The 12,753-nt window shown below is 35.5% G+C and overlaps 1 protein-coding gene across 1 annotated transcript in view; it reads left to right on the top strand.

Annotated features, from left to right (window-relative positions):
• The window catches only part of AHI1 (Abelson helper integration site 1), a 200,017-nt gene that overhangs the window by 25,208 nt on the left and 162,056 nt on the right, over nucleotides 1-12,753 (top strand). The window contains 4 exon segments of the mRNA XM_025422343.3: nucleotides 2,133-2,352; nucleotides 3,275-3,467; nucleotides 6,309-6,404; nucleotides 11,427-11,612. Of these exon segments, the coding sequence (XP_025278128.3) occupies nucleotides 2,133-2,352; nucleotides 3,275-3,467; nucleotides 6,309-6,404; nucleotides 11,427-11,612 (695 nt within the window).

Genomic DNA, 12,753 nt, shown 5'->3' with positions numbered 1-12,753 from the left:
GAAAATTCTTGGCCATTACTTTTTAGATTGTGGCTTCTTTATTATTCCTTTCTCTTTTTCTAGATTATGAATTCACATATGTTCTTTTACCTGTGACTGCATGTTTCTTATGTTTTTTCCCTATATTCTTTTTAAATTTTTTTCCATTATGCTTCAGTTTGGATATTGATACTGATCTTTTTTCTACTTCACTAATCATGTCTGTCCTTGTGTCCAGTATGCTGTTAAACACCTCTATATATTGAGTTATTAATTTCAGATGCTATTTTTTTTTTTAAGTAGGCTCCAGGCACAGCGCTTTTTTTTTAAGTAGCCCTCCAGGCACAGGGCTTGAACTCACAACCCTGAGATCAGACCTGAGCTGAGATAAAAAATCAGATGCTCAGCTGACTGAGTCACCTAGGCACCTCTCAGATCCTGTATTTTTCATTCCCAGAATACCTGTTGGGTGTTTGTTTGTTTGTTTCAATGGATTCCTTCTCTGTAGAGTTTCCATTTTGATACATCTTTTCCTTTTTTTCTTGAACATATTAATAATCATAGTTATTTAAAGTCTTTGTATGCTAACTCCAGTCTGAATCATCTGGGGGGTCAGCTTCTATTTGTCAGATTCTATTTTCTGACTTTTCTCCTGGTTGTAAGTCTTGCCTCTTTTATGTCTAGTAACTTTTTATTATATGCTGGATATTGTGTGTGCTAGAGGCTCCAGATGATTTTATCTTCTACTAGAGGAGGTTTCCTCTTTATTCTCTTAGGCAGATAAGATGGAAAGCTGATTTTAATCCATCAGGAATTGAGCTATGTCAGGGCGGGATTATAATTTTAATGAAGACTTTATCTTTGATTTGCCCCATTTGTAGGTTGTGGCCTTCCAGGAGTTTTGAGCTGAGACTCTATCAAGTATTTTTGTCTCCTTAGCCTAAAAGACTGTGGGAGATTCAGTTTTGCCCTTCTGAATTTTTTCAGCCTGGTCCTTTAGCCCTCCTCCAAATTTGGCAAATATCTTGAAGGGGAGACTGGCTATGTATTTGAGGGCCCTGAGGTCTCCAGTGTTGTCACTTCAGCTCCATGTGAACACCAAAATCTCTGCTGACTTCTTTGTTCTCTAGTAGGGGCCCTCTGCTGGGGCCATGCCTGTATTCTCAACCTCTAGTGGTGCCCAGAATTGGTAAGTGACCCCAGATAAAAGTAGCTATAGGTGGAGATTGACCATGCCCTCTGAGGCTTTATTTTGCCTGTTTTGTTTTAGGCCCCTCCCCCTGGTGGGTCATCGTTTCCTAGTGTCACAAGCCTGGGAGATTTCACTACCTCCTAGCCTCTCACATAGCCTCAGAATTCCGTTTGTTTTTTTTTTTTAATTTATTTTTTATTGGTGTTCAATTTACTAACATACAGAATAACCCCCAGAATTCAGTTTTGTGGGGGAATATCAGTTACATGTTTGAAGCTCCTCAATCTCCGATTTGACTGCTGCTGCCCCATCAACCACTAAAAGTTTGCGGGTACCCTTCCTCCCAGTGGTGACCTTTGTAGAGGCCAAACCCTGATCCTCAGCCCACACCCTGAATCAGCAAATGCCCCCAAAGACTAAAACAGCTGCCAGTCCATCAGCTTACCACTGAATGATTCTCCCTCTTGGGAATTTTAGTCTGTCTGCTGTACATTGTCTCTGTATTGGCCTGATGCCTTTAAAAATAGGTTTTTGTAATTCATTTGGCTTTCTCAAGTTGTTACAAAAAGCATTGATCTGCCACATGCTATTACATCCTACGGAGAAGTAGAAATTACAGTTATAAATTAATTGAGTGATGCATATTCCACAGGAAATCCTTAGATAAAAATCACTTTTTTGTTTTTTGGTTCTCATTGTCTTCTTTTTTTGTATTCTTGGTCCTTGTTAGGGAAAAAAAAGATTCGTCACCCTATTTCAGTGCATTAATAAATGATATTTTATTCTTAGAGTGCAGTCTGCTAATGTCTGGCTTTTGCTTTCTTTTCCTTTGAAGTTGCTTTGTTAAAGATAAATAGTCATGGATTTTAAGATTAGATTGTGTGTAAATTCAGTATATACTGTTGAATTTATTGTTGTGGCAACAGTTAATTACAGTGTTCTTTTTCTTCCATGCACTTAGTTTCTGATAATAATGAAGACACTGATGGTGATGGTGTTCATGAAGTAACAAGCCGAGATAGTCCAGTTTATCCCAAATGTTTGCTTGATGATGATCTTGTCCTGGGAGTTTACATTCATCGTACTGATCGACTTAAGTCTGATTTTATGATTTCTCACCCGATGGTAAAAATTCATGTGATTGATGAGAATACTGGTCAGTATGTCAAGAAAGATGATAGGTAATTTTTTTAATTGCACAGCCAACCCTTGAAATTGAAACTGTCTACAGTAGAAGTCCTCTTTTCTGCCCTTGAAAGTCAATGGAAATAAAGCTAAGGATTTGTGTTAGAGAATAATTTACTGGTTATAGGTATTCATCAACCATTGATACTGATCAGTATGTTTTATAGGAGAGATAGAGAACATCTGTTAATTTAGTGATTCATTTGAAGTAGAGGGGGTTCGAGAGAGCTTCTGCCAAACTTAATGACTAATTTATGGCATTGAACTTGCAGTGTAAATCACTGTGTGTTTGCACTGTACATGCTTTAATTGTCTAGCTTTATATCTTTCTTTTGAAGTTAATGTTATTTGGGCCTCAGATGAAGACAGTGAATCTTTAATTTTTTCTAATATTATTTCTATAGCTGATACGTGCTTGAAGCTTATAAATAGGAAGCAGAGTAAAATAAATGATTATACTAGAATCTGAAAAAGTCATTTGCTTGGAAAAATTACAGGGATGAGGAACATGAAGATTATCAAAATTAAGTTGTTCAGTTATCTTAGGGCATACAAAAAATATGGCACAGTTGAAAGCGTTTGCAATTCTATTATGCTCGTTTTCTTTCAATGTGTACTGTACTATTACAAACTCATTTACGATAATGAAGGAGTCTAGCTCTGTATGCTGCACTCTCACTTTAAATTTCTATAATAAGATAATTCTGTGAAACCAATCAGTAGTAAATAAATACAAGATAGTAGGATGCTACCACTTCTACATCTTAAAATTTGTAATTTTCTCAGTGGACAACGAAAATAATTTTTCATTATATATCATGACTATTCATTATTTCTTCACCTTGAACACTATATTTTTTTCTCATCTCAAAATTATCATAAAGAAATGTGTTAATGAAAGTATCTTTTTTTGGACAGTGGACGGCCTGTTTCATCTTACTATGAAAAAGAGAGTGTGGATTACATTCTTCCTATTATGACCCAGCCATATGATTTTAAACAGTTAAAATCAAGACTTCCAGAGTGGGAAGAACAAATTATATTTAATGAAAACTTTCCCTATTTGCTTCGAGATTTTGATGAGAGCCCTAAAGTCATCTTGTTTTTTGAGGTATGAATAGAATAGACCAATTAAAACTAGATTTTGGTTAATAGTTTAATAGCATAAATGTAAACTATTGTTTTTAGTAGTTTAATAATGCAACAAAATAGTGTGAGGACTTAATCTCTAGGATTTAGTGTTTGTAATATGCTATGGAGATATAATTGAGAAATACAGGTAATAGCATATTTGCTGAGTATTTACCATTGTGAGTAATTAGCCGTGTAATTCACTCTGTATTATTTAATTCTGATAGTAATGCCATGACTGTAAACTTAAGTGATGAATCTAATCTATAGCTATACAACCCTCCATTTTTAACCCATTTTACAAAATGTAAACTCATTTATGTATCAGACCCCCTTAGAGTTTATATACAACTGAGAGAAATAAAGGTAAACATACACAGATCATTTGACTAACATAATGTAATATATAACCAAAATGAAGTAGAGCTTCCTAGATAGGGGAGGGTGAATGGAGGGTCAGAGCAATCAGGGAAAATTTTATGAAATAGATGGCCTTTGAGCCGAGTTGTTATTCTAATGTTTTTATGACAAAGGAAATCAAGGTTCAGAATATAAAATTTACTTACCCAAAGTTACTCCAATTTTAAGTGTAGGTAATTTGTAGGTGGTTTGAATCTAAAATACACATTTCTCTACTTTGTGACATCTCTCCCTAAGCAAAGAGAAGTGAAGAAAACCTCAGTTTAAGCAAGATGAGGAATTTTAGCATTGGAAAGGCAGGGGCATGACTAACGCCAAGGATTGATTTTGTGGAATGACTTGTTTTTATGCTCTTTTAACTTTCAGATGATCTGTATATGTTTGTGATACGAATATTCCACCATTACATCTGTGATTATGTTGTATGATTTATACAGAGCTGTGATTTTTTAAAGAGTGATGTAACTTGTTTGTCAAGGAACTTTTTCTTTGTCAGAGAAATTTGGTTATAATGTTCACATTCATTTTAGTAATATTCATAAATTTAAGAAAGATTGTTGGAATATGACATTTTTTTGTTGCTTCTTAAGGTTTTTTTTTGGGGGGGGTGGAGTTTTGTTTTTTTTTTTTTAGGAATATAATTTAGTGATTCATCACTTATATATAACATACCCAGTGCTCGCCCCCAACAATTGCCCTGCTTAACATCCATCGCCTTGCTTAGTCCACCCTCCTCCCCTCCAGCAACCCACAGTTTGTTTCCTGTAGTTAAGAGTCTTTTCTGATTTGCCTCCCTCTGTTTTTATTTTATCTTTTCTTCCCTTCCCCTATGTTCATCTGTTTTGTTTCTTAAATTCCACATGTGACTGAAATCATATGGTATTTGTCTTTCTCTGACTTATTTCACTTAGCATAATACATTGTAGTTCATTCATGTTGCACATGGCAAGATTCCATTCTTTTTGATGGCTCAGTAATATTCCATTGTACTTGTTTGTGTGTGTGTGTTTATACACACATACCATATCTTCTTTATCCATTCATCAGTCAGTGGACATTGGGCTCTTTCCATAATTTGGCTATTATTAATAGTGCTGCTATAAACATTGGGGTGCATGTGCCCCTTTGAATCTGTTTTTGTAGCCTTTAGATAAGTACCTAGTAGTGCAGTTGCTGGGTCATAGGATAGTTCTATTTTTAGAACTTCTAATACTGTTTTCCAGAGTGGCAGTTGCTTCTTAAGTTTTAATATAATCTATTGTCTACACAACTACTTTTGATTTCAGCTTTTAAGGATTTATTGAGGACAACTTGATATCTATAAGAAGTCTTTAAAATCATTATTCCACTTCTAAGTATTTTTACTAAGGGAAAATTTACATGAACACAAAGACGTGTGCAGGAATATTTATTTGAATACTGTAACAGAAAAATTTTAGGGAGACAAATCTCTTCCATCAGAAAAGGTTTGGTTATATAAATAGTGGTTTTTATTAGATTTATGATATTTATAATACCAAAGTATACTAGGCAGACATTAACATGATGAAATACTTATATGTGTATTGACATGAAGAAATATTCACTACATAGTATATGAAAATAGTTTGCAAATTAGCATTGGATTTATAGTAACATACATATATTTAGGAAAGCACAGAAAAAGGTTTAGATGTGGTATAAACCAGATGTTAATGTTGATCATCTATGGATCTGGATTACAAGTTGTTTTTACTTTGTTACATATTTTTATTGTATTGTTAGTATTTTTTCACTGAGCATCTATTGTGTCCGAAGACAGATTTAAGTATATAAAGAAGAGGGATGAATGGAGTATGTATTATTTTTTAAAGCTATCTATAAAGATTTGTTACCTCAGCTGAGCTTTTGAGAAACACCAGTTAGTTCAAAGTTATAGTCTCTGACAAGTATCTAGAATACAGATGGTGTCTGTGGCAGCTTTGTTCCAAATCCATGAGTTTTAACATCCAGATAGGATGGAGATACGAAAGAAATCCTCCTGAGAAACCTAATGACAGCATATATCCAAAGAGAAAATCCCCAACTTCAGGAAGGTGATACAAGGAAGGACTCAGAGATGTGATCACGTGTTTTTTAAAACAATCGTTTGAAGTCTGCTCTCATACATAAAATAAAAGATTAAAGCTTAAGAATTCTAAACCTGATGTATTTGTGCTTCGACTATGTTTGAGGTAATTAATACTTTGTCTTGGATGTGAAATAAATCTTAATAAATGATTTATTAATAAAAGAGAAACTCTATGAAGAAAATACATTTTACATTACAAATTATTTTTTAATTTCAATAATATGTTACTAGAAAATGTTAAATTTTAGGTAGGTAGTATTCTGTGAAATAATTTTTTATACTTATTTACAGATTCTTGATTTCTTAAGCATGGAAGAAATTAGGAATAATTCTGAAATTCAAAACCAAGAATGTGGCTTTCGGAAAATTGCCTGGGCATTTCTCAAGGTACGTTTTTCACCCATTTGGGATTCTTTAAAAATAATTTTCATGGCATGCCTGGGTGGCTCGGCAGTTGAGTGTCTGCCTTTGGCTCAGGGCGTGATCCTGGAGTGCCGGGACCAAGTCTCACATCGGCCTCCCTGCGTGGAGCCTGCTTCTCCCTCTGCCTGTGTCTCTGCCTCTCTCTCTCTCTGTCTCTCATGAATAAATAGGAGAAATCTTAAAAAAAAAATCTTCAAATCTGATTGGCTACATTTTCCCAAGTTGATTTGGTTTCATATAAGGAGTTATGATCTAAGATTGTGGCTGTGAATAATCGTTAATTCAAGCTAAGGTGATACTCAGATTCTTAAGTCTCTATGAGTGTCTAATGTTTGCCAGATACATTATTTGGTTCTGAGTGTGTAGTATTTAAAAAGATACAAGACAACCCTGCCATCATTTATTCAACTTAAAAGATACTTATTTAATTCTTGTGTGTCCCAGCAGTAGTTCGAGTCAGTAAACAAATAAACTCCGTGGCCTTGTAGACTTCATGTTCTCACAAGCAGAGCAGATATAAAACCATTATTATACAATTTATCATTTATTGCAATTTTTGTAAATATTTTGTGGAGGTCAGGGAAAGATTTCCTAAGGAAGGGACATTGAACCTGAGTATTAGCTAGATGGTAGCAGTGGCTAAATAGAGGGTACCACATATTCAAAGACCCTGATGTTGGAAGGAGTGAGATACACTTAGGTAACCAAAAGGCGGGATCCCTGGGTGGCTCAGCGGTTTAGCACCTGCCTTCGGCCCAGGGCGCGATCCTGGAGACCCGGGATCGAGTCCCACGTCGGGCTCCCGGTGCATGGAGCCTGCTTCTCCCTCTGCCTATGTCTCTGCCTCTCTCTGTGTGTGTGTGTGACTATCATAAATAAATAAAAAAAATTTAAAAAAAAGATAACCAAAAGGCCACTGAGATAGGGGACAGAGACTAAGTGGGGAAATGATGTCTGAAGAGATTGCTGGGTGGACAAGGTCTTGATTATACAAGATCTTTGAAGCCATTATAGAATTCTAAAGAACAATGGGAAGCCATTATAGGATTTTAAACAAAAGGGCAGAATAATCTGACTTAATGTTTTAGAAAGATTACTTTGCTTGGTGGAGAATAAATTAGAGAGGGTATACATATGTATCCTGGAAGGTTAAGGTGGAAAACTTCATAGGAAATGATGGTATAAAGACATGATAAGTTGATTTTTACAAATAGAGAAATTTTAATTTTATAATTCTTTTATTTCTGGTATCTTTTATTTCTGACTTCAGACATAAATGATTTCTAAAATGTCTTGAAATTAAAAAAAAGTCTTGAAATTAATCTATTTTGTATGATTTATAAAACTTCTCCATTTGTGTATCCATCCATTCAATAATATTAAGTGTCTAGGAAATGGCAGGCACTCTGCTAAATACAGAGCTTTCATAGATAAATTAGATGTTGTTCTTATTCTCCAGTTCAGTGTCTATATAAACATGTTACTTACGTGATTATGTGCTATAGAGTAGATGCTATGAAAATCCAGGTAAGGCCCTTAATCCATATTGAGAGGTTAGAGAGAGACTTTAGAAGAGATGCAGTCTGAGGCATATGGATGGCTCAGTCAGTTAAGGGCCTGACCCATGATTTCAGCCCAGGTCATGATCTCAATGTTGTGAGATCCAGCACCCCATGTCAGACTCTGCGCTGAGCATGGAACCTGCTTGGGATTCTCTCTCCCTCGCCCTTTGCCCCTACCTCACTTGCATGTGCTCTTGCTCTCTCTCTAAAAATAAATAAGTCTTTAAAAAAAAAAAAAAAGTGCAATCTGACTGCTAAATGGAAGCCAGAGTGACTATGGAAGGAAGTAGTTCTAGAGTGGACTTAGAAATGTCTTCATCCAATGTAGCTTCCAAAATCACCCTTTTGTAACCTGTTATAATTTTTTTATATCCCCTTCATACTGATTTAGAGAAAAAAAAAAAGCAAGAGCCAAAAAACCACGCCATTGTGTGGTCTTACTAGAAAGCACTTTTGTTCCTTTTAAAAATACTAAGACTTGCACAGAACTGCAGTAATAACTACAAACTACACTTGGGAAACAATGTCTTACAACATTTTTACCTTTAAGTGTATATAGATTTTTATTTATCCATTTTATGCCATTGGCAGAAATGGCATGTCAGGAATTCTCCCATCTCTGGCCCTCCAAAGGGTAAGTGTTCTGTGTACCTCCTCCACCTTCATTAGGTTGTAAGTTCTTCAAAGGCACCGGTGACTTCTTTTTGACAAATCTGTTAAACATATTTTAGTCCTTACTTTACCAGATCTCTTTGCTTCACTCTCTTGAAACTCTCTTCCATGATTATCACCTGCTCCCAGCATATTAGCAGCACACAGAAAGTGTCCAGTGAATGTCTATTGAGAGAAATAGCAATGTATGGAAACAGTGACTAGGAAAAATCCATCTTTGAAAGTAGCATGAGGGCACCTGGGTGGCTCAGTTGGTTAAGTGGCTATCTTTGCCTCAAGTTAGGATCCCAGAACCCTGGGATCGAGTCCTGTATCAAGCTCTGCACTTAGCAGGGAGCCTACTTCTCCCTCTGCCTCTCCCCTCCACTCCTGCTTTCTCTCCCTCAAGGAAATAAATAAAATCTTTTAGAAAGTAGCATGAATCAAAATAAAATTTAAGCATGTTAATACCTGTACCATTGGTTCCAGGAATGTCCTAGATAATTGTAAAGTTACTGTAGTGGTCCAAATAAACCCCAAAAGACCCTTATCCAAATAATTGAGACATAATTCTCAGCTAGAGACACTTAATTCATTTAGTGCACATATATTACTATTAAGTTATAAAATAATAAAATCTTTTTACACTATATAATTGTAACCATAATGATAGGATCTTGGCCGGATCTTACTCATTTACTCATGCTAAGCATCATACTCGTGTAAACTAGATTGCCCAGTGAGTATGAAAACCTGTAGAAAGTATGATTTAGAAGTTGGGAATAATATCTCCTTAAAATATTACTCCCTCATGATAAACTCTGGGCAGATACGAGTAGGGTTTATGAAGGAAGTCTTGAGGGCTAAATATTCAGTTGCTGAATGCTTCTATTACTCTATTGAAACTGTTCTTTATCCCTGTATATCATAACATCAACTCTCAGCTTATGACCTCCAATTTGACTTAACATCCTTCCCTAGAAGACTAGGGATGAGATGGGCTATATTTTTGCTAGCTCTGTTTATTGATGCCTCATTCCTGAACACACTGTAATCTGGATTTTGTTTCAGCTATAAAAGTGTCTCCAGATAAATCATCAGTGACTCTTAATTTGCCACATTAGTAAGTGAACATTTTTTAGATCTTCTTTTATCCACACCCGTGTGTGTTTAATACATCACTCTCCTGAACCTCTGTTACCTGGATTTTCATGACATCATCTTTTCCTGATTTTCCCTCTACCATTCCTTCACTTTCTTTCATGGTCTTCCTCTTACCTCTTTGATATCAATCGTACTCATGGTTTCAGCTTTATTCTACTTTTCTTAAACCACTTTTCTTGCCTCTACCTTAGATTTCAGATATTTCAACTTAGACAACCTATAAATATCTCACACTTCCCCACTCTGAGCATCCTACCTAAACCCTTTACCCCTTCTCTATCTGCTCCTTCAGTTGATAGCACTGCCATCAGCCCAGTCTCCCATATTTACAGCCTTAGGAGTTGCACTGTTCATTTTAGTAGCCACAAATCATACATGGCTATTTGATTTCAAATTAATTAATTAAAATTAGATATAACTAAAACCTGAGTTCCACAGTTGCACTAGTCACACTTCACATGCCCAGTAACCATAAGTGACTAGTGTATCTTGTTTTGGGAACCATGAGTATAGAACGTTCTCATCATCACAGAATGTTTTTTGGACAGCATTGCCTTAGGATCTTTCCTGAATCTTCCTTTCTTTCCCTTTCCAAGTTGCATCAGTCGGTAACAACTACTGAATATATTCCCTGCCCTCAGCCCCTGCTCTCCTAGGTTGTCACCTTTGTGTTCTGCCTGAACTGCTGCCAAAGTACCCAACTGTCCCCTAATTTGTAGAGGACATAAAGGCTTAACATGCATTTTCTACTTACTGTCATAATCTAATGAAAGAGGACCTATTTTGAGTTGAGATTGTTATTTTTCTCATAAGCATGTCCATTTATTTAGTTTAAATATAACTTGCTTTAATAGGCTTTTTATTGAATAACCTTTTTTCAGAAAGTAGACTGAAATTTTTTTAATGTAATTAATGTTTTGAGTTTATGCTAATCACTCCTTGAAAATGATTTTGACTTTTTAAAAATTAAAACATTAGAATGGTACCATTAAAGGGTCACCTGTGTTGCTCAGTCGATTAAACATCAGACCCTGATTTCAGTTCAGGTCATGATTTCAGGGTCATGAGATTGAGCCCCATGTCAGGCTCTGTGCTAGATGTGGAGCCTGCTTAATATTCCCTATGCCCTCCTGCCCCCCACTTGTGTGCATGCTCCCATTCTCCCCTCCCCCATGCATGCACAGTCTCAAAAAAATTTTTTTAAGTTACCATTAAAAATACTGATACTAAACAAATGGAAGATTTGCTTCTGTGTTCAAATAATGTGCATTTTAACTTTATCACTGTTATCCAAACAAAGGTATCTTGATTACCTCTGTGCCAAGTAACATCTGGCACATAATACAAATGCTTTACCAACAGCCTGAATTATACAGGCCAGACAGCTATCAGGAAAATATTTAAAAAGTCACTTGTGTTACCTTTTCTCAAAAATGATCTGGAATTGTGTTTAACCAACATTGTCAATGTTCTTTGCTTTATATATTTAAGGAATTTCAGCATGCCATCTTTATCTTTTTAAAATGAGTTTTTTGACTTTGTACTCTTGCTTTATTGGATGTATTTATTTTCAGTGAAAATAACATTTTAATGGGATTCTTATTTTAAGCTTCTTGGAGCCAATGGAAATGTAAACATCAATTCGAAACTTCGTTTGCAGCTGTATTACCCACCTACTAAGCCTCGATTCCAATTAAATGTTGTTGAAGTTTTTGAATGGTGGTCAAAATATCCAAGAAATCGTTATCCATCAACATTGTACGTAACTGTAAGAGGATTGAAAGTTCCAGAATGTGTAAGTTAATAGCACATAGAAATACATGCTCTCTTTTGTTAAAATTAAATGATAGAATTATCCATTTCTAAAAATATAAGGTCTCTAAAATTATTTTAATAGATTTCTAGAATCTAAAAGTACTTTCAAGAATTACATATTAGGGATCCCTGGGTGGCGCAGCAGTTTAGTGCCTGCCTTTGGACCAGGGCGCGATCCTGGAGACCCGGGATCGAATCCCACGTCGGGCTCCCAGTGCATGGAGCCTGCTTCTCCCTCTGCCTATGTCTCTGCCTCTCTCTCTCTCTCTGTGTAACTATCATAAATTTAAAAAAAAAAAAAAAAAAAAAGAATTACATATTAAACCTGATGTATAAAAGATATTTAAATGAACGTTTAAGTACTAAATATAAGTTTCAATGTTAGGAGAATTTTTTTAAAATAATATTGGTATTTAAAAATAAAGGTAAAAGGAAAAAATAAAAATAAAAAAAATAAAGGTAAAAGGGCAGCCCCAGTGGCCCAGCGGTTTAGCGCCACCGTCAGCCTGGGTTGTGATCCTGGAGACCTGGGATCAAGTCCCATGTCAGGTTCCCTGCATGGAGCCTGCTTCTCCCTCTGCCTGTGTCTCTGCTTCTCTCCTCTCCCTCTCTCTGCGCCTCTCATGAATAAATAAAATAAAATCTTTTTAAAAAATTAAATAAAATAAAGGTAAAAGAATGATGTAAAATAGATGTTCACAAATATTTTATGTAAAGCTCAAGAGTAGTTAATTTTTTAGGCTTTGGAGGACATACAGTTTTTGCAACTACTCAGCTTTGCCTTTGTAGTGAGAACATAGCTACATAGACTTATGTAGGTGATGCTAAACAGGTGTGTGGATGTGTTCCAATAAAACTTTATTGGCAAAAACAGCAAGCTAGATTTGACTAAGGCATTTGCAGTACCATGATTTGCAGGCACACTCTTCATAATATTATTCAAATAATCAGTAAATAATGTTTCTACTACTGCTTTCCATAGATTTAAAACTATGAATGATTTTAGCAAAGAATTGGTTCTACAGCAAAACTTTTGTTTTGTGTTACTTGCAGTAAGACATTTCAGGACAGTATCCTGTAAGTGATATTATAAGTGTGACCAGATGGTTGGTTTGTATTAA

Source organism: Canis lupus, chromosome 1 (assembly GCF_003254725.2).
Source record: "Canis lupus dingo isolate Sandy chromosome 1, ASM325472v2, whole genome shotgun sequence".
Lineage (NCBI taxonomy): Eukaryota > Metazoa > Chordata > Mammalia > Carnivora > Canidae > Canis > Canis lupus.
Note: the sequence above shows the minus strand (reverse complement) of the source record. Positions and strands in the feature narration are given on the sequence as shown.